This window comes from Vigna unguiculata, chromosome 9, assembly GCF_037176805.1.
Source record: "Vigna unguiculata cultivar grain cowpea cultivar isolate G323 ecotype 2 chromosome 9, ASM3717680v1, whole genome shotgun sequence".
NCBI lineage: Eukaryota > Viridiplantae > Streptophyta > Magnoliopsida > Fabales > Fabaceae > Vigna > Vigna unguiculata.
Window position 1 is genome coordinate 16053860 of NC_140800.1, and position 19746 is coordinate 16073605.

The following is a 19746-nucleotide window of genomic DNA, read 5'->3' on the forward strand; positions in this document are numbered from 1 at the left end:
AAAAATATTTAAATATTCTATATAAAAATTTAATAAATACTCAATTTAAAAAATTAAACTTATCACATTTTTCTTTTACAATAATATTTTATCTTTGAATTTATTTTTCATTACTTGTTTGATCATGTGTAACTATCTTATTTTATTCTTTTGAACTTACAAATAATAAGTTTATTTTGGTTTATATTTCAGTGAACTTTTATATTTACAATTTTTTTATATATTATTAGTATTATTGTTCTTTGGTTTTCTAATTATAATTCATTATTACCGTTTTGTATATTATTGTTGCTATTATATTTTAGTTTTGACTATGAGTCCCACCATTATTGATGATATTACTTATTGATTCTCAAATTGAAAGTTTCAAGATTAAATATGGAATTTTTGGTAGTCTGATAACTCAATGTGCTCTCAAAACTAAAACTTCATCGTAATGGTGGGACTCATATGGGGATGAACATCCAAAATTAGAAAGAATTGCATTTAGAGCATTGAGTTTGATTTGTAATTCATCCAGATTTGAGCATAACTGGAGTACTTTTTAAAAGGTAAGAATTCATATTTATGAAATTGATTTTATAATTATTTTTTAGAGTTAGTATAAGGTGTTAATTAACTTTGTAATTGTTTAGGTCCACATCAAAAAACAAATTCGTTTACAATAAAAGACTATGAATGATGTGGTTTTTGTCATGGCTAATTCAAGATTGAAGAAGAAGAAGAAGGATGTTAGGAAAACAAAATACTATAACATGGATGATCTTGTTTCTGATTATGAATGGACTATGGAGGAAAAGGAAGCAAGTTCAAGTTTGGATGCTTTATATGAAGACATCTTAGTTGAAGTTGGAGAGAATGAATATGCTAGTAAAGGTGGTGTTGCTGTACCTATGGATGATTTGAAGGTTCCTCCAATCTTGATAATGATGAAGGTCTTAGAGGAGAGGACATTGATGAAAATGAAAATGATCTGGAGGACACTGATGATTATCCTAGTGTTGATATGAAATATTTTCTTGGATAGTTTCTATTTAAATTGAACAATTTATTAGATGTTTTATGTTTGGCAAGACTTATGAAACTATTTTACTTGTTATGAACTCATTTTATGAATTATGTATGAGTTGATTTTATCATTTATATTATTTTAAATGATGTACTTATTTATGAATATGATTTTTCATCTACTCGTAACCATGGTCCTCAAGTTACGAGTTTTCATTCTCTTTCTGATTCCATTACGATCCTCGAGTTTGATAACATTTGGTATCAGACAAAATGGAGATGTCATAATTTTCATTTTTATTTTGCTTTTTCATGAAACTTTCTCTCTCTCACACGACTTTTCATGTTTATTTTCTTATTCTCATATATACTTTTAAAATATAAATTAAATATCTTAATACTTAAATTATTAAAATTATAGTAATAATTAAATAATATATTCCATTGGTGGCATTTTGAGACTAGGCACCAAATTGAGGGCCAAGTTTAATTTACTTGCAGATTCATCAAAATTCTCTACAACTCCTTCATCGAAACCATCATTTCAAAGAAAACTTTGAAGGAAAGGCCAATATCAAATTATGCAGTAGCATATCTTCTATCATATCTTCCAAACTTTAACAATCCTCTTATGATGATTATAACTGTTCAATGTAAGGCCCATTAATATTATTCCTTATCTTCCTGCCCTAAACTAAAGGGTTGCCCTTGTAAGTGGGCCTAAGGGCTGGCCTAGTAGATAAAACCCTTCTCAGTTGTCCTAAGTCTCATTTTCCTTTCATTTTAGAGAACCTAAACTGCAGCCGTCAACCCCCTCCGCTAGTGTTTTGCTTCCACTGTCATGTTGAGCTAAGAGAACTCGTGCTCCATGTAAGTATCTCTTCTAGCCGTACTGGTTTCCTTTTTACCATATTTTCGTGATTTCGGTTGAAAGCCTCTGTTAACGTCATTTGTCTGGTTCTGTTCCACCCCTATTTCAACCCATAGTCCATCCTTAGAGCTGTTGCGCTCGTGGTCGTGTCGTCGGGGTCTTAGCTGAACTTTTTCAGGCACGGGGAAGTTAGAGTTTTCGAGTCTTGAACGATTTTCTGGCTGGTTTTGATGTTTGTTGAGTATTGCATGAACTGTATGTCTGTGATGAGTGTGTGAACGATCTTGGACTGTTGCTTGGGTATGGATATGTGATTGTTGCAGGAAAGGTAGTGGCGAGATCTGTCAATCTCACCCAAGCTAGAGTAACTCGCCCAGGCGAGACCTGCAGAAGCAACCAGGGTTTCGCGAACCCTCGCCCAGGCGAAGGACTCTGGTTTTGAGCGACGCCAGTCTCGCTCAGGCGAGAGCCACTCGCCTAAGCGAGGAGGAGTGAAGGCCTGGAATGCTGTTGTGGTCTAGCCCAGGTGAGGGACGCCACTGTTGGGCGAGAGGTTGTCTTGCCCAGGCGAGCCAGAACTCGCCTAAGCAAGCCTGCAAGGAAATCACAGCACTTGTCGCAATCTCGCCTAAGCGAGGGTCTATCACCTAAGCGAGAATACCCCTATCGCCTGAGCAAGGGCTCTTGGCTTGAGCGAAATATGCTGTAGGTTGGATGACTCTCTTAAATTGGTAATTAGATTGTTGGTTATGATGTGTTTGGTATGAGGTATGAAGTTTGTGAATTGAAAGGCATGGTATGATCTGTGTTATAAATTGTATAAATGATTATGCATGTTGGGAGGAGATTATATGTGGGGGAATTGTGAGCTTGGCATGATTTCTACATGAATTGTACATGAGAAGTTGGATACATATGTATGTACGTGTGGTCATACACCTGGCATAAGTAACAATGGATCTTGATGGTTGGTAAACCTTTGGTATGGTTTTGGTATGAGGAGAAATACTTTACTCATCATTGGGAATAACGAGTTGGTAATAATTCAACATATGAGAAATGAGGATTTGGTTATGGATTTTGGTTTGAAATCTTATGTGCAACGTATGTGTAAATTCTTGGCTGTTTATGTATGTTGGTTCGTGTCAGTGCTTAATTCCTTAGAGTCTCTAGGTGAGACTTTCAGGGTCACGCTTCAGTGGTCGGGACGTAATTCCATGGTCCCTGTTAGTGGGTGTCCATGGTGGTGCCCCATCTATAACTAGGTAAGGACTCAAGGTAAGGTTGCATCCTGACGCTCTAAGGAGTCAGTTAGTCTCACCTAGAGCGGACTGACTCCTGTGGTGAGAGTAGCAGGAGGCCTGAAATTCATTAAGGGCTAACCTTGTGGTAAGGAAAATTGATTCATTGTAACACTTGTAACACACAGCTCAGGGGTGAGCAGAGGTATCCACCACAAGTGCGGGCATCCACTGAATCCGACCAAGTTATACGTATCCGGATGAGTCGAGTCGTAGTGTATCGATTGAAAGTCATGACATGCTTGGTTGTTGTATGGATATTGAATGGTGAAAAATATATTGACTGTATGATGAAAATGTTATCGGCTCTAGCTTACCCTGTTTGTTGTATGGTTGTATTGTATGTGACTGTTCTTTCTTGCGATGATCATCCATTTGATTGATGGGAGCATATGGGCGAGGTTCTCGTGGTCAGCAAGGAAATGACGATTCTACTGCTTAGCCATCTGGGCTGGATTCTTTTTTTGTCATGGTTCTTTAGGGCTATGGCCCATGTATTGTTTCATGCTTTAATACTCTACCCTCATTTGTTAGACTTGTATCTGGTTTCCCGTTGGCATCGTGGTGTGCCCATGTTGTAGGGGTTGTGTTAAGAACCCAGGACTATGTTGCAGTACTATCTTTGTGTGACGTTTCCTTTAATTCTCGCTTAATAATTAAATGGGACATTACATTCAAGTTTGAAAAAAATATAGATCTAGACTCAACACTTATAACTCAGGTTCTATTGCTGATAAAAAAAAAATCTCAGGTTCTGCTTAGCTAGCAATGAATGAGTTTAACATAATGAAAATAAATACAAAGCAAATTGCGAAGACATTAGTGTGGGCATTGTGCTCCCAAGTTTGAGAATAAAGGAGTGCCAACTGAATAATGTTATGATACCTAAACAGGACCATTTTCACACAAAGCAAATGTGAAAAAAGCAAGAAAACGTTACCAGTATAGGGACAAAATACCAGTAAACAGTAAAATAGTTGCTCCATATGAAGAAACAGGTGACTGGTTCACCTAAAGGTATTTCTCAGTGATCTCAATCTCCTTTAGTTCCAAAAATTACTAGCTTGAGCATCGTGCACCTTTCGAATTCAAACCATCCCCTGCAAAATTCATATATCAATTTGTGTTTGGATGTCGTTGTACACTTTGAAATTATGTTTTTTCACCATCAGAAGATGATTCTCAACCTCAGGAGGTAGGTTTAGACAATTTCGTTTACTTATTCTTATGTCAATCATAATTTATCTCATTTCATGAACTATTATTAGTTATGAAGATCAACGGAATGTATGGATGCCCATCATTGGTGTTTGAACCTGCATATCCATCCCCTCATTCCAAGAAATATTTCCTGTATAAATAGGTATCTGGTACAAATAATTGTTAGATAACATCAGGTATTGCTGTAAAATATACATCCATGCTTTCAAGTGGCTTTTGCTTCTTGGTACTGAGGACAATCCTTCCAAGAGTCAATAACCCCAAAAGCAAGGGCTATCAACTCATTTGATAAGAGGAAACCTTCTGGATCACTTAGCCTTATGTATGCCACCCTCTTTTCTGTGTTAGTTTTATACAAAAAGGAAGAGTTAAGGTCATCTACTATAATGGTTCTCCTATGCTCGTCCAAGCAAACCACAAGTCCACTGTCAACATAAGGTTTATAAGCCTCTAGCAATGACAAAACAACAGAGCTGCCAAATGATTCTTGGAAACTCTTTAAGTCCAGGCCCTGTGCAGTTCTTAGGGACAGCATCACCACATCCATGGCCGTGTCCTTGACATGAATGTTACCATCACCAGAGCTATCTACTAATCCATTTTCCAGATTCTGCACAAAACTAATGTAATCATTGACCTTCCTTGGTCTAGAAAACCTCAACCCACCAACAAAACTGGCAGAGCCAAGGCCAAAGGCATAGAAAGGCTCGTTCTTCCAGTAGATAAAATTATGTTTGCACTCGTACCCACTTTTGCAGTAGCTGCTGATTTCATAATGGTTGTAATTCGCATCAGAAAGCATTCTTGAAGCCATCTTATAGAACTCAGCCGATTGTGTTTCAGAAGGCATCGGAAATTCCCCTGGTGAGTACCTGAAAACATCTCTAGATCATTATAATGATTTATAAAAAGAAAATAAAAGCCATCAATGCTACTCAAGGTTTTAAAAAAATACTCAGCCACATCAGAAAGGGCAGCTGTAAGAATAGCCTAAAAACATTGACACCACGTCCGAAATTGCAGTAACAGACCGTTTTTGAAAACCTTGTAAATTATATTTGAAAGTAATTTCTCACAATATAAAGGATCATGTCACGACAAAGCTGCAATTGCAACTGCAATTTAAATCCTTGTTGTCGCTAGTGCAACAGAAAACAACTGTCACTTCCCAGCGAGTACATAAGTTCTTGGTTATCAGTGTTGAGATAAAATGTGAATCGTGTTCATAGAAAAAAACAAATAAGTGCCTCTTACAATCGTCCAAATTTTGTTCCTTGCTCAATTTGCAAGTCATAAACGGACACATGAGAAGGTTGTGACTCAATGGTGAGCCTTAAACTTTCCTCCCACATCTCCCAACTCTGATGAGGCAACGAGGCTATGAGATCAATGCTCCAATTCTCAACCCCACATGACTTCACAACACTAATAGCCTCATGAACCTCTTGCACCCCATGTGCCCTCCCACACGATCTCAACAGCTCCTCCTGAAACGCCTGAACTCCCAAAGACACTCTATTCACTCCTAACGCCACCATCTCCCTCATCTTCTCTGCATCAAACGTGCCGGGGTCCATCTCCATCGATATTTCCGCGTCCTCACAAAGCCCAAACTTCACCCTCAGAGTCTCTAAAACGGATGAAACCATCGCAGGAGGCACCAGCGAGGGTGTTCCACCACCAAAGTAGACAGTCTGGAGGGGCGTTGTGGAAGCGGGTTGATCCACTTTGGTGGCAGTGATTTCCCGGCAGAGCCAGTGAATGTAGTTGGAGACGCGCGGGTCGTGGTGGGTTTGGGTGGAGGCGGAGCCGAGAGCTACGACGGGGAAGTCGCAATAGTGGCAGCGTTTCCGGCAGAAAGGGAGGTGGATATAGGCGGAGGAAGCGGGTGGTGGGGTGGAGAGGTTGAGACAGGCATTGTGTCGAACGGGTGGCGTGCTGTAAGTGAAGAAGGTTTTGGTGAATGCGTGGTGGAGAAGTTTTTGAGGTTTGGATTTAGCGGTTTGCACCAGGAAAATGGGAGTGAAAGATGATTTCAGCAGCATTAGGGGAGTGAGCATCAAACTGTTGAGAAAGGATGTAGACGAAAGAGATGAGGCACGTTTGCACTACCAAGGGATATTGCTATCGTTGTGATCTCCTTATTTCTTTGGCCTTTCCCCGTCGAATATTAAATTTTACTATTCGAAAATGATCGTTTAATAAAGATTTTTTTTACAAAAGTTTGATAATGTCGACGTGAAGAAAAACATGTGGCAGTATTAAATGGAATTATTATTTTTTAAATAATTCATCGTAGTTTGGAAAGAAAAGAAAAAAGTCTTGGTTTCCTCATTTATCATTTTCGTTTTGAAGTTTCGCGCTCTATTCTTCATCTTTCTTTTCCACAAGGTTGCCCATTTCTCGATTGTCTCTTCCACAACCTTGGGTCCGAAAATTTGGTGTTTGTGTGTCTGGGCTTCATCCCTCATTTTCCTTGGTGCGTCGCGATTTGTTATTGGTGTTAGTTCCCTTCTCCGTAAGGTTGGCCATCTTGACGGTTCTTCTTGGCACAAACAAGTTTGGTGCAAAGATTTAATAAAACTAAATGAATGAAGATCATATGTGGTTAATGAAGATCCATTTGAAGATTATGTTTCTATTGTGCTAAATTTGTAAATTATGTGTTAAATGTTATGGTTACATGTTATATCATGTTGGTAGGCTATATGACATAGGTTAGATGTCTTGTTAGTCTTAGTGTGTTCTTTTTAATATGTTAAAATGAGTTTTAACAGGTTAAAATGTTTGTTGTATTAGTTTATGGTATGAATGTATTCAATCAGTTGAATTGTTTTTCAATCGATTAATTTCACTTAAGTCAAGTGACATCAACAAATTGTACAAAAAATTCAACTAATTGATTTCACTTAAGACCATACTATATAAGTTGTGTTTTCGAGAGCTAAGGCACGATTTTGAGTTTTTGAGCGCGAAAACCTGTTATTCGTCATTGAAAACTCTCTCTCTCTTTCTCTCTCTAAATTACACAACTACAAGGTGAAAATTGCAGATCTTGGTTGATCTTGAAGGCATTTTGGCTTGGGAATAGCTTGAAGAACTCGTGTATGGTTGGCTAGGGAGAGCCACCATCAGGTTTTGTAGTTCTTGTGCCTCTAGTTTTTTACCTATGTGATTCCAGGTCTGTGAGTGTGATTCTTACAAGGTTGTAGTGTAGATTTTTGTGAGTAAAAAATTTTGGTGTTTTTCTTTGTTTAAAAGTGTAATCTTGGTGTGTGATTTGTAAAACTTTTGAATATAGTGGAAATCAGGCTCATGTTATCCTGGTAAACTGGATGTAGCTTTGTAATTGAGTGAACCAATATAAAAACATTTGTGCCACTCTCTTCCCTTCCTCTCTTTCACTTTAAAAACTCAAGAAAGCCAAATAAATCATTCTTTGTTGAGTTTAAATGCATTTTTTGTGTAATATGATAATGCATACATGTTAGAAATATTGTTTGGAACAAGCTTGTGTGTAAAAGTTTGTTGTTTGAGTTAAATCTGTGAATTCTGCATTTTGGGCGTGCCCACCGTTACAATCTCGCCCATGCGAGACCTGACAGCTTGGGCGAGGGGTTTCTCTCGCTTGAGCGAGGGCTTCTTTGTCTGAGTGAGATTGATGGTGTTGATTGGATAAGTGTATGCTTTCAAATGTTTAGTTGGTGTGCTACTTTACAAAGCCACGTAAGATGCCTTGTATGTATTATATATGGTACAATGGGAATGAAATGGATGATTTTGGTATGATCTTGCGTATGGAACATGATATGGATGGTTGGTTATATACATTGGCATGAGATTGGTATGCATGATATTCTATGAATGACTAGTGAAACATGGATAAGGTATGGGTATGACGTAATTCCATGAACCTCGTGGTGAGAGTTCATGGTGGTGCCTCATCTAATGGACGTAATTCCATGACTCTTTTAGCGAGAGTTCATGGTGGTGCCTCATGTAAGGATGTAATTCCATGACTCTTTTAGCGAGGGCTCATGGTGGTGCCTCATGTAAGGACGTAATTCCATGAAGGTTTCGTGGTGGTGCCTCACGGCTAGGATGTAATTCCACAAAAGTTTCGTAGTGGTGCCTCACGGCTAGGACGTAATTCCACGAAGGTTTCATGGTAGTGTCTCATGGCCAAGACGTAATTCCACGAAGGTTTAGTGGTGGTGCCTTATGGTTAGGACGTAATTCCACGAAGGTTTCGTGGTGGTGTCTCATTATATGTATCCGGATAGTTGAGTCTTAAAGTCTTAATGTTTGTTTGCTATCACATGTTTGGATGTCTGATATGTATTCTTGACTTAAATTGCATGTTGAGTTGCATGATAAAAGAATCTTTTTACTCTAGCTTACCCTTATGCTTGCTTGTGTCTTTGTGTGTGGTTTTTCTCCTTTTGCGATGATCATCAATTTATTGATGTGAGCAGATGTGGGAACCCCTGGCAATCGTAGTGACAATGGGGATAATGCAGCTTGATAATCATGGATGGATATTGGACTTACTATTGAGCCGACGTTTAAAGAAGCTTTATTTTTTTGTAATCCCCCTGTTTATGGGCGAGTCTTTTGAGTCACTATTGAACTCTTATTTTGTTCAAGGCAATGTAGTGCCTCTGTTTCCAGTATTGGTATGATTGAATGATTGTAAACCTTCATACCCTAAACTCCATACTCTTGGATATTTTAAGTATGCGACATTTTATTTAACATAGATTTATCTATTTAATGGGACGCATAATTACATAGATATAGAGATAAAATGAACAACAAAAACTACAAGAAGTAATAATAATAATAATAATAATTATTATTATTATTATGGTAGTTAACAATATAATATTTTTGGAATGCCAATTTTTTAAATTAGATATAATAGTAAATATAATAATAATATAATAATTATAATTCTTAATTATAATTTTTAATAATAATAATAATAACAGTTATTTTAGTACTTATTTTCACATATAAATAATATATAGTAATAAAATTAATATATTACATATTAATATTACTAATAGTAGTAATAACTTTACTACTAATAATGTTAATAATAATAATAATAATATATAATAGTAACATGTAATAATAATAATTATAATATTATTAATAATTACAAATAATAATATTACTTATAATTAATATTATAGTTGAAATCATAAATAAATGATAAAATAAAATTAAATTGATTTTTGTTCGATTTGAACCTAGGTCCTTTTGTACCAGAGTTTTAAAATAATGAAAAAACTAATTTTATGACACTTGTCAATAAAAGAAAATAAGTAATGTAGTAATTTTGGTAGTATCTTCTTTTCTTAATATATAATAGATGTAATATATTTGTATTTGAAAGCATGGGAAAGCCATCGTTTTTGAAGTATGCTATGGATCATCATGAGGGTAACCTTGTTTGCAAAAATCGTAACTTCCTTTGCCACTTAATGACAAAATGTATGGTAGTTATGTATAGGAAATATTTTCTACTATAGAAAGTGTCATGGACATGTCACCTTGGTGGAATACAATTTGAAATGTATCGTGGATGTACATACATGTAACCATTTGTGCAAAATCCGTAACACCATTTGTTGATTAATGACAAAGTTTTTGATACTTATGTATTGGAAATATTTTTAACTATTTTTTTTACATTTGTAACAACATTTGTCACTTACTGACTAACTCTATGGTACATACGTAATGGAAATATGTTATGGTCTTATTTGTACATTATTCGTATTTAACGTCATGGGAAACCCATTGTTTTTGAAACCCATATGAACATGACACCCAGGTCAACACTTTGAAATATATAGTGGATCTTCATCTAGGTAACCACGTGTGCCAACATTGTAACATCGTTTGCAATTAAATGACATTGTATGCAACTGAATGACAAATTGTATGCCACTTATATATATGGCATGCCATTGAAAAACATAATCAAGATTAAAAAAAGGTGTTTGACAATGTCATATACAACCTATCAAAGTGGCCCAAAAAAAATGGTGAGCATTTCCTCACCTGCACAACCACTATAATGGAAACTTGTGAGTTGTTTGTGTTACTACCACTTGGATAATTTAAAACAACCACACTTAATTAATTGTTAAAGAAACCAAAATACTTCACTTGTCCCTGTTGTTTAAGTGATGTTTAAATTTGATTGCACAAACATCAGGAGGAATATGAAACCACTACATTCCACAATTGAAACTTGCAAATGCAACCATAATGAGTTATTACTTCCACATATAAAAGTATTTAGTCATTTTTGAATATCTATAATTAGTGATGAATTAGAAAGAAACCATATTCATAGAAGATTGGCTTTGAAGATCAATAATGGAGTTGTTTTGTATGACATCCATAGCACCCATTTGTTCCTATTTGAAAATTTCACAAACACAATCATCAATTAATAGAGAAAAACAAATCATTAAATAAATTGTAAAGGTATAGCTTTCGCAACCCACATACTGTTTCATGTCTTTTTGCTTTAAATATTGCTACATTTGATTTCTTGTTTTTTCATATCTTCTCAATAGTTGATTACAACCGTGTTGACCAGGGCTGGCCTTTTCTTATAACTATAGATGGGCTTTGGAGGTTGACATGCTAGCCTAGAAATCATCCTTCGAGTAACATTAAACCCATCTCTTTCTCTTTTCGAACAAGGTGGAAAGGCAATCATTATTTCCAAATGCATTAGTTGTGACGAAATCTCCCCACCCATACTCAAATGCTTCACCGTCAACAGAATCGTACACCAAATACTTTAATGCTTCTTTTATGGCATTGTAATTTTTATGTCTAACCAACTTCTTTGGAATTTTTTTCAATATGTTCCAAAATCACCCACCACCTATGTCGCGTATTGGGAAAGACAATTTGTATTGCATTTTGCATTGCCTTACATTGGTCAGTTTTTACCTAATAAGATTGGTAATCCCCACAAAGGGTTTGAATGGCATGTCATATTTTTTTGTGACGTACGTTGTGTCAAAGGAAACAATGTCTCCAAAATCCTCACATGTCGATCACCTCCTAACATGAACCCAAAAAATATTTCTAATACAATCCTCTAAGTCCAAGTCAATGTCGTAAAAGAAATCATTGTTTATGTTTCATTCTGGAAAAGTGATTCAACAATGTATGTCGATCCCCATTTTTGCCCAGTGCCCGTCTCTGAACTACAATATAATTTCTCACGTCACACTCAACAAAGTTGAGGTTTTCAAAACCTCCTACATCACAAACCAATGATAAAAAAACTCTTGTTTATCTGCAATCTTGCCTCATCATTTATCATGGTTGTGTTCATTCACCACACTTTTAATGCACCATTTTCTTTCTTTTACAAGCACAATCATTTGAGCAGGGCAGTCCTTCCTTTGGGTACGTTGTGTCTTCAATTCTAAAGAGATTGAGGAGACATACTTTCCTTCTCGTGAACACACTAACTTCAAGTAGCATATCTATCCATCATCGCCTTTTTTGTGAAGTTGTTATCCTGACACCAAAACTTGTTTGAATAACATACGCATAAAATTTTTTAACATTGTCGCAACAGAAATCGCGACAGGTCGACGGACCAAAAATAAAATTTGAAAAACAAAACAGAGTTTGGAATCGTCACCATAGTTTATACTAGAAAACTACGAAGAAACCAAAAAGATAAGACAAGGTCTGCCAAAAACCATATTTTGGGTCCAAGAGTCAGTTATGCGTAGGGAAGATATTAGCACCCCACAACGTCCGTCCTAAGACGGTACCTTTAATTAGACGTGCAAAAGGATGTAGTCTTTCAAAATATTTATTTTCTCTAAAAATAATAATAAATGAATTTACAAAAGAAACAAAAATATATTTTTGGTTTTTTAAGCCTGACGAGGATTAGTCCTCGCTTCTACGTATCTCCATTCACGATAGAGAATCAAGGTTACGTAGTTCTTTATGAAAAACCTTTTTGAGAAAAGATTTGATTGTTATTTGGTCAATTTTGAAAACCTTTTTATGTTTTTTTTTTGGTATTTTTAATTATGTGGAAATGAGGGTCACGCGACGCAAGCGGCCGGACAGACACAAAAATTAAACACGAAAAATTGTTTTCCATCTTTAGTTCTTTATAACGACAGTGACATACCTTCTACACTTTTCAATTCATTTTCTCTTATATCAATTTCACCATCTCATTTTGTATACTATAACTATCTTTTTTCTTCTTTTTTTGCCTCCTTTTCTAATTTTTTTTCGAGATAGAAAAAGGAGGTGTGTCTGTGTGGATGATAATGAGAGAGGAAGAGAAAGTGTAGATAATGTTTTCTTTCTTTTTCCGATTCATATGACAGACTGCGTATTTATATTCACACATTGCAATATCAATGTAATCCTAGGCTTAACTGTAACGAACAATATAAGGAATGAATTGGTCATGATAGCAACACATTACAGGAAAGGAATCAAATTAGAGCACAATATCAATCATCATTAGTAATATTGATTCTGATTATTAGAAGAGATATTATTTCAAATTATTATAATCATATCACCATTTTTTTCTATCAAGAACACAGGGTACGTTGGATTGTTGGGCTTATGAGAAGCAGTGTGATAATTAAAAACAAATTGGACTATTCCTTCTTTTTCTTTTCCTTTTTTTTTTCTCTCTTTTTTTCATTTCTCTTTTTTTCTTTTTTTTTCTAAAATTAAATTTTGAAAATATGTAAAAAAAATTATTTCACCTTTTTTTATTTACCATTAACTAAAAAATCATTTTTTAATTTTTAATCTTTTTTAGGAAAAAAAATTTATTCACCTGGACGAAATTGGGTGTTGATAGTTGCTCCTCTTTACTTAGATTTTACTAGATAATATGAATGTTTGCCTTTTTCATATTATCGTAATAAAAGATAAGTAAAGATTTAAACATTAATTTCATCCAGGTTTCAAAATAAGACAAATTTGAAGACAAACTTGACCATTCCAGAGGAGGTGATTTGTATCTGAAAGAAAAGAACTAGGTGACCTTTACCAAGTAGAGGGTCCCAATCCAACAAACCATTTTTTTTACTTTTTGAAAAAAAATTAGACCAATCTCGAGGAGAGAGTCTATATCTAAAGGATTCAACGACCATTACCATGTAGATGGTCCTGATCCAAAATACCACATTTTTTTTTTGCAAATTTGACTTTTTGAAAAATAAGATTAGACCAATCCCGAGGAGAGGGTCTATATCCAAAAATTCGGTGACCATTACCATGTAGAAGGTCCCGATCCATCAAATCACTTTGTTTTATTATTTTCTTTTCTGGCTTTTTGAAAAAAAACATATTAGATCAATCCCGAGGAGAGGGTCTATATCGAAAGGAAAGAAATCAATAACCATTGCCTCGTAGAAGGCCTTGATGTAAAGAAATCGATGCCATTGCCTTGCAGGGGGTCTTGATGTAAACATAAGGAAAATAATGACCATTGCCTCACAAAGGATCTTAAAGTAAACATAAGGAAAACGATGACCATTGCCTCGCAGAGGATTTTAAAGTAAATATAAGGAAATCAATGTCCATTGCCTCAGAGAGGGTCTTGATGTAAACATAAGAGAATCAATGACCATTGCCTCATAGAGGGTCTTGATGTTAATGTAAGGAAATCAACTACCATTGCCTCGCAAAGGGTCTTGATGTATAAAAGGAGAACCTGTATTTTACTCTTGAAGTGTCTACAAACACTACATGAATGCCTAACATTTGTGAGACTTACACAAAAAAAATTGTCATTACTAACTTTTTTCAAATTTCTTTATTTTTTTTGGAAATGATTTTAATTGATTTTGTGGAGTATGATAGATGATATGATGTGATGATGCATGATATGTTATGATTTTCTTTTTGAACCTATATGATGATACATACATGGATGCGTGGATGCATGAATGAAATTTGCCTTTTTTCATTTTTCCTTTATTTTAATTTGAGAGCAAGAAAAACTAGGCTTAGAGGCTAGAAAAAAAATTGGGCTTGAGGCCAGACAAAACTGGGTTTGAGGACCAATGTGGAAACTAGGCTTGGGAGCTTATGTGGAAACTGGGCTTGTGGGCCAATGTGGAAACTAGGCTTTGAGGGCCAGTGTGAAAAATGGGCTTGGGGGCCAGTGTGAAAAAGGACTTGGGGACTAGTGTGAAAAATGGGCTTGAGGACTAGTGTGAAAACTGGGCTTGGAGACCACAGTGGAAACCGGGCTTAGGGCCTAGTGTGGGAACTGGGCTTGGGGGCCAATGTGGAAATTGGGCTTAGGGTATATTGATAATTCATATGAAAGAAGAGGACCATAAATTTGAGAAACATCATAGAAATAAATTTGTGTATTTTTTTTTAATTTTCTTCCTTCTAAAACGAAAGGATTCGATAACCATTCATATGAGTGAAAAGAATTTTGATTAGAAAAATGAAAAATATTTTATTCAAAAAGATGAATGAATCATGTATGCATGACTTGGTATGATGTATGAAATACCTTATCTATGAATTTTTCTTTTGCATTTTTTTGAAAACAAATTCGAATTGATCTTCATTTAATTGTTATTTCGAATTCATGGAATCATTCTACTTTTATTTTTATTTTTTGCTATTCGAAATCATTTATTTGGTCCAATCAGTTTTACTAACGAACTCTTTTGCTAATCATTTCTTTTGAAACACTTTTTGAATGACATGCATGAAATTGCCAAGGACTTGAAAAGCCTTGGATGAGGTGATAAAGATTAACTAGGAAGTTGCCCCAAGTTGAATTAGTCTCTGGGCACAAAATGTGTTTGGGCTTTCCCTAATTATTGATTGTATGGACGAAATGATGAGGACTTTCAAAATCTGCCCCTAAAGTGAGAGCTTATGATGGTCTTAGGGTGCAAAAGCATGTTTGACTTATCCCAATTGAGGAGATTGGAAAATGATGGGGTCTTCACAAGTTGCCCCTAATGTGATCATAATCTTCAAAGTAAATAAATACCCCAATTCAGAATAAATGATAGGAATATATGAATTACAAATAGAGTGACTGCCGCAGTTTGGGTTTGGGATTGAGAAAGGTGGACTATTTTAAGGTTGGTCAAGGTTTAGGCTTAGAGCAGGGATATTGTAGGAGCAAAGATGGAATTTCGTGAAGAATGAATTGAAAGGGGATAACCCAAATTTAACCAGATTGCTTGATTGCTCGTGCTGATTTTAGAGCTTTGAAAACGACAACCAAACATAAACTGCCCCAGCGTTTAAAAGAAAATCTCTGAACACATTTTTCAATCCTTTTTTTTATAATTTTATTTAGAACAAACCTGTTAGCAAATCAAAATTTTCCTCTAAATTAAAACCTTCGAAACATAACAACCAATCTTTGATCTGTGTGGACTTGATTAGGCTTGTATCGTGTCCAAGGCTAGGGGTATGGACGTAAATGATAGTAAAGGCCCAAAAATTGAGGTGAGGATTGTTTGGAACAAGGATATTTGAAAATGTTTCATCCAATATCATTTCTTTCTTTTTCTTTTTCTTTTTTTGATATTTTCGTAATGGTGAATTACCAGTCGGATGAAACAAATGCAAACATTATATCAACCCTCAATGTGAGGGTGACCCTTGTTTAGGGTCATTTGAAAGAATTTCTTTTGAAAGCTCAAATAGGGTAGCAAAAGATAGTTACTTTTTTTTGGATAAAGAAACATGGCCATACATAATTTCAAATCATGATTTTTTTTTTCAAAAATTTTAATTCATAAGAAAATAATTTATTTCATATGACAGGATGCCCCTAGTTTTGTTCTATTTTTTTTCACTTTTTTTGTCTTATTTTTGCCTAGACTGTCCTTTAGAGTTTTAGTCTTGCAGACTTTTCTTCATTTTTTTTTCTGTGTGTTAAAAGAGTTGTTTGTAATCATGCTAAGGTCGTGCCCCTTTTTGTGATAATCCTTCATGAAAAATTGAAAATAAGGTTTATATTGGAAGAGAGATGGAAAAGGAGATGGATTTGAGCAATTTTATGTATGCAAGACTAGATGGATGCTTCAAAAGAAATGATAGCAAAATATGTTATTTCTTTATTCAATCTACTTATTTGACCAAAAAATGTTTTATTATTTTCTCATTTTTCATAATAAAGATTCCAAGAATTTGGTTATAAGCAAATTTGGAAAAAATTTGGATTTATTTTAGTGCAATTTTGTTGGTTATTTTAAAAAAATAAATTATGCATATGCGTGCTATGTGTTTGAAATTATGGATATGGTACCATGAATGACTACAGGATGGGAATGCAATGCATGGTTGTGCATCAAAGGAAACTTATTCACGTGATCTACTAATGAAATGCACGCTTATGCCTTAGGAGGCCTTTTTCCTTTTTTCTAACAATGGTGTGATTATGATGAATTTATTATTATGTACAAAGAAAGGTGAGGGTAAAGGATGCAAATAGTCTCCCTCTTTGCCTTAATTAAACATAGGTTCGACACTTAAAGTTCTATGACAAAGTATATGTGCTCACAAGGATAGTTCCCTAATACCTAAAGATCAAGGTCACTAGAGTTGTGGCCCATTTCATGGCATTTCCCATGATAGTTGGTAAATAAGAAGAAGTGAAAGTACAAAGGAAGCAAACAAACTCTAGTTAGGGTTATTCCAATGACCACTTGGGAAGTACATCCACCATGGCACTGGTACATAATCCCCTCTAATTCTAAGCAACTCAAACCTGAATATAGTGTGTGTGTGAAGGGAGAATACAATGTATACCCAAACCTCAACCTGACAATCATTCCAAATACCAAAATAAAGAAGAACATACATATACAAAAATCTCAAATATCAAAAAGAGATAAAAATATACATATCCAAAAAGAAAAAAAGGGACAGAAAAAATATGAAGAAAAACCACATCAATTTTGCACATCCAAATAAAATGTCTGACTCTCTAGTATCCTCAATGGAGTCGCCATCTATCGCAACCGAAACCACGACGGGACGACGAACAAAAAATAAAATCCGAAAAAAACTGAGTTTGGAGTCGCCATCATAGTTTATTATGGAAAACTACGAAAAAACCAAAATAATAAGACAAAGTCTGCCAAAAATCTAGATTTTGGGTCCGAGAGTCGGTTATGCGAGGGGAAGGTATTAGAACCCCACATCGCCATCCTAAGACGATACCTTTAATTAAACATGAAAAAGGATGTGGTCTTTCAAAATATTTATTTTTCTCGAAATAATAATAAATGAATTTACAAAAGAAACAAAAATAATTTTTTGGTGTTTTGGGCCCAGTGAGGATTTATCCACGCTCCTACGTATCTCAATTCACAATGGAGAATCATTTTACATAGTTCTTTATGAAAAACCTAATTGAGAAAAGATTTGATTGTTATTTGGTCAATTTTGAAAACCTTATGTTTTTTTTGGTATTTTTAATTATTTGGAAATGAGGGTCACGCGACACGAGCGGCTGGACAGACCCAAAAATAAAGACAGAAAACTGTTTTTTTATCTTTTGTTCTTTATATTTTTTAGAAAAAGAAATTTGAAAAAATGGTACTACGCGAGCGACCGAACAGACACTAAAAGAAATGAAGAAAACTACTTTTTATGATTTTTAGAATAAAATATATATGAATAGTAGAAAATAATATCCCTTAAGCAAAAGACCAAAGTTAAATGTAAACCAAAAACACGTTCAATATTAAAACTTAATATAAGAAAGAGGGAATGAATAAATAAAAAAAAACGACAGTGACATACCTTCTACACTTTTCAATTCCTCTTCTCTTGTTTCAATGTCACCATCTCATTTTGTGTACTATAACTACCTTTTCTCTTCTTCTTTTTTGCCTCCTTTTCTAATTTTTTTCCAAGAGAGATAAAAAAAGGAGGTGTGTCATTGTGGGTGATAATAAGAGAGGAAGAGAAAGTGTAGAGAATGTTTTCTTTTTTTACGATTCATATGACAGACTGCGTATTTATATTCACACATTGTAATATTAATGTAATCCTAGCCTTAATTGTAACAAACAATATAAGGAAGAAATTGGTCATGATAGTAGCATATTACGGGAAGGGATATTAGAAGAGATATTACTTCTAATTATTATAATCATATGACTATTTTTTTTATCAGGAACAAAGGGTACGTTGAATTGTTGGGCATATGAGAAGGGGTGTGATAATTAAAAAACAAATTGTGTTTTTCCATTTTTCTTTCCTTTTTTTTCTCTTTTTTTCATCTCTCTTTTTTTTTTCTAAAATTAAAATTGAAAATCTGTTAAAAAAAATATTTCACCTTTTTTTATTTATAATTAACTATTTTTTTTTGAATTTTTGATCTTTTTTATGAAATAAATTTATTCACCCAGATGAAATTGGGTGTTGACAAACATCATGACCTCGAAAGTCATCCTAACAATGGGGACCAAAACCTGGTCAAACTTAGCTCCATGATTATTGTAGTGAGTAACTTCTATGTCATTACACATAATTTTATGAAGGTCCTTCTCATACAACGAAATTTGATCCAATGGCATTGGGTTCATGGCTTCTAAGTTTGCCATGTTGAATCAATTTAAAAAACATGCACTGGACATGAAACGTCAAATTAGATGATGAACCCATAACCACTAGAAACAAAATTAATGTGGACTGCAAATTTATCCAAACATAACCATAAAGGCGAGGAATAATACCACTTTCACACAAAATCCCCATTTTTTGCTCAAATCACTTTATCACCCTCAAACACAACTTTCAAACCAGCCTTATTAAGCAAACTACCAGAAACTAGGTTCCTACGAAGGGAGGGAACATAGAACACATCATTCAAAGCTATAGTTTTTCCAGAGGTAAGTTTTAAGAGTAGTTTTCCTTTACCAAGCTTTGTAGCAGTGGATGAATTGCCCATGAAGACATGTTCACCATCTACTATGTAAGACCCGAGAAAATTTAATAATTAAATAAATAATTATTTAATATAAATACGAGTAATGGAATATTTATGACATTTAATGCGGAAAGTTAAGGAAGGAATAATATTAGCTCAAGTGGTTGAGAGTACTTTGTTATGTTGAGAGGACTTGGGTTCGAGTCCCGTTGATGCCATTTCTGTGTTAAATTAATTATTTTATTATTTAGATAATATGCTTGATAATGGTTCATGATAATATAATCCTAGACGAGTAGGAATTATCATGAGCCTACACGAAATAGGTTCCTTTTTGCTAAAATTCTTTTTTGCCATGGAAAGGAAGGGTTAGAAACCCTAAC

The 19746-nt window shown here is 34.7% G+C and overlaps 1 protein-coding gene and 1 pseudogene across 1 annotated transcript; one reads left to right on the forward strand and one right to left on the reverse strand.

Moving 5' to 3' along the window:
• Window positions 1-332: 332 nt before the first annotated feature.
• Window positions 333-1027, forward strand: LOC146883614 (uncharacterized; annotated as a pseudogene).
• Window positions 1028-4483: 3456 nt separating this feature from the next.
• LOC114162341 (Radical SAM superfamily protein) lies at window positions 4484-6665 on the reverse strand. Its single transcript, XM_028046196.2, has 2 exons — window positions 5656-6665; window positions 4484-5273 (listed from the first exon to the last, which is right to left on the reverse strand). Exons 1-2 carry the CDS (start codon window positions 6459-6461, stop codon window positions 4607-4609), a joined length of 1473 nt encoding a protein of 490 aa, XP_027901997.1. The 5' UTR covers window positions 6462-6665; the 3' UTR covers window positions 4484-4606.
• Between the last annotated feature and the right edge of the window lie 13081 nt (window positions 6666-19746).

Coding starts and splice junctions, on each gene's coding strand:
- LOC114162341 (XM_028046196.2), bottom strand. CDS start 6,461: ATGCTCACTCCCCTAATGCTGCTGAAATCATCTTTCACTCCCATTTTC. Junction 5,274..5,655: donor GGAACAAAATTTGGACGATT/GTAAGAGGCACT, acceptor AGATGTTTTCAG/GTACTCACCAGGGGAATTTC.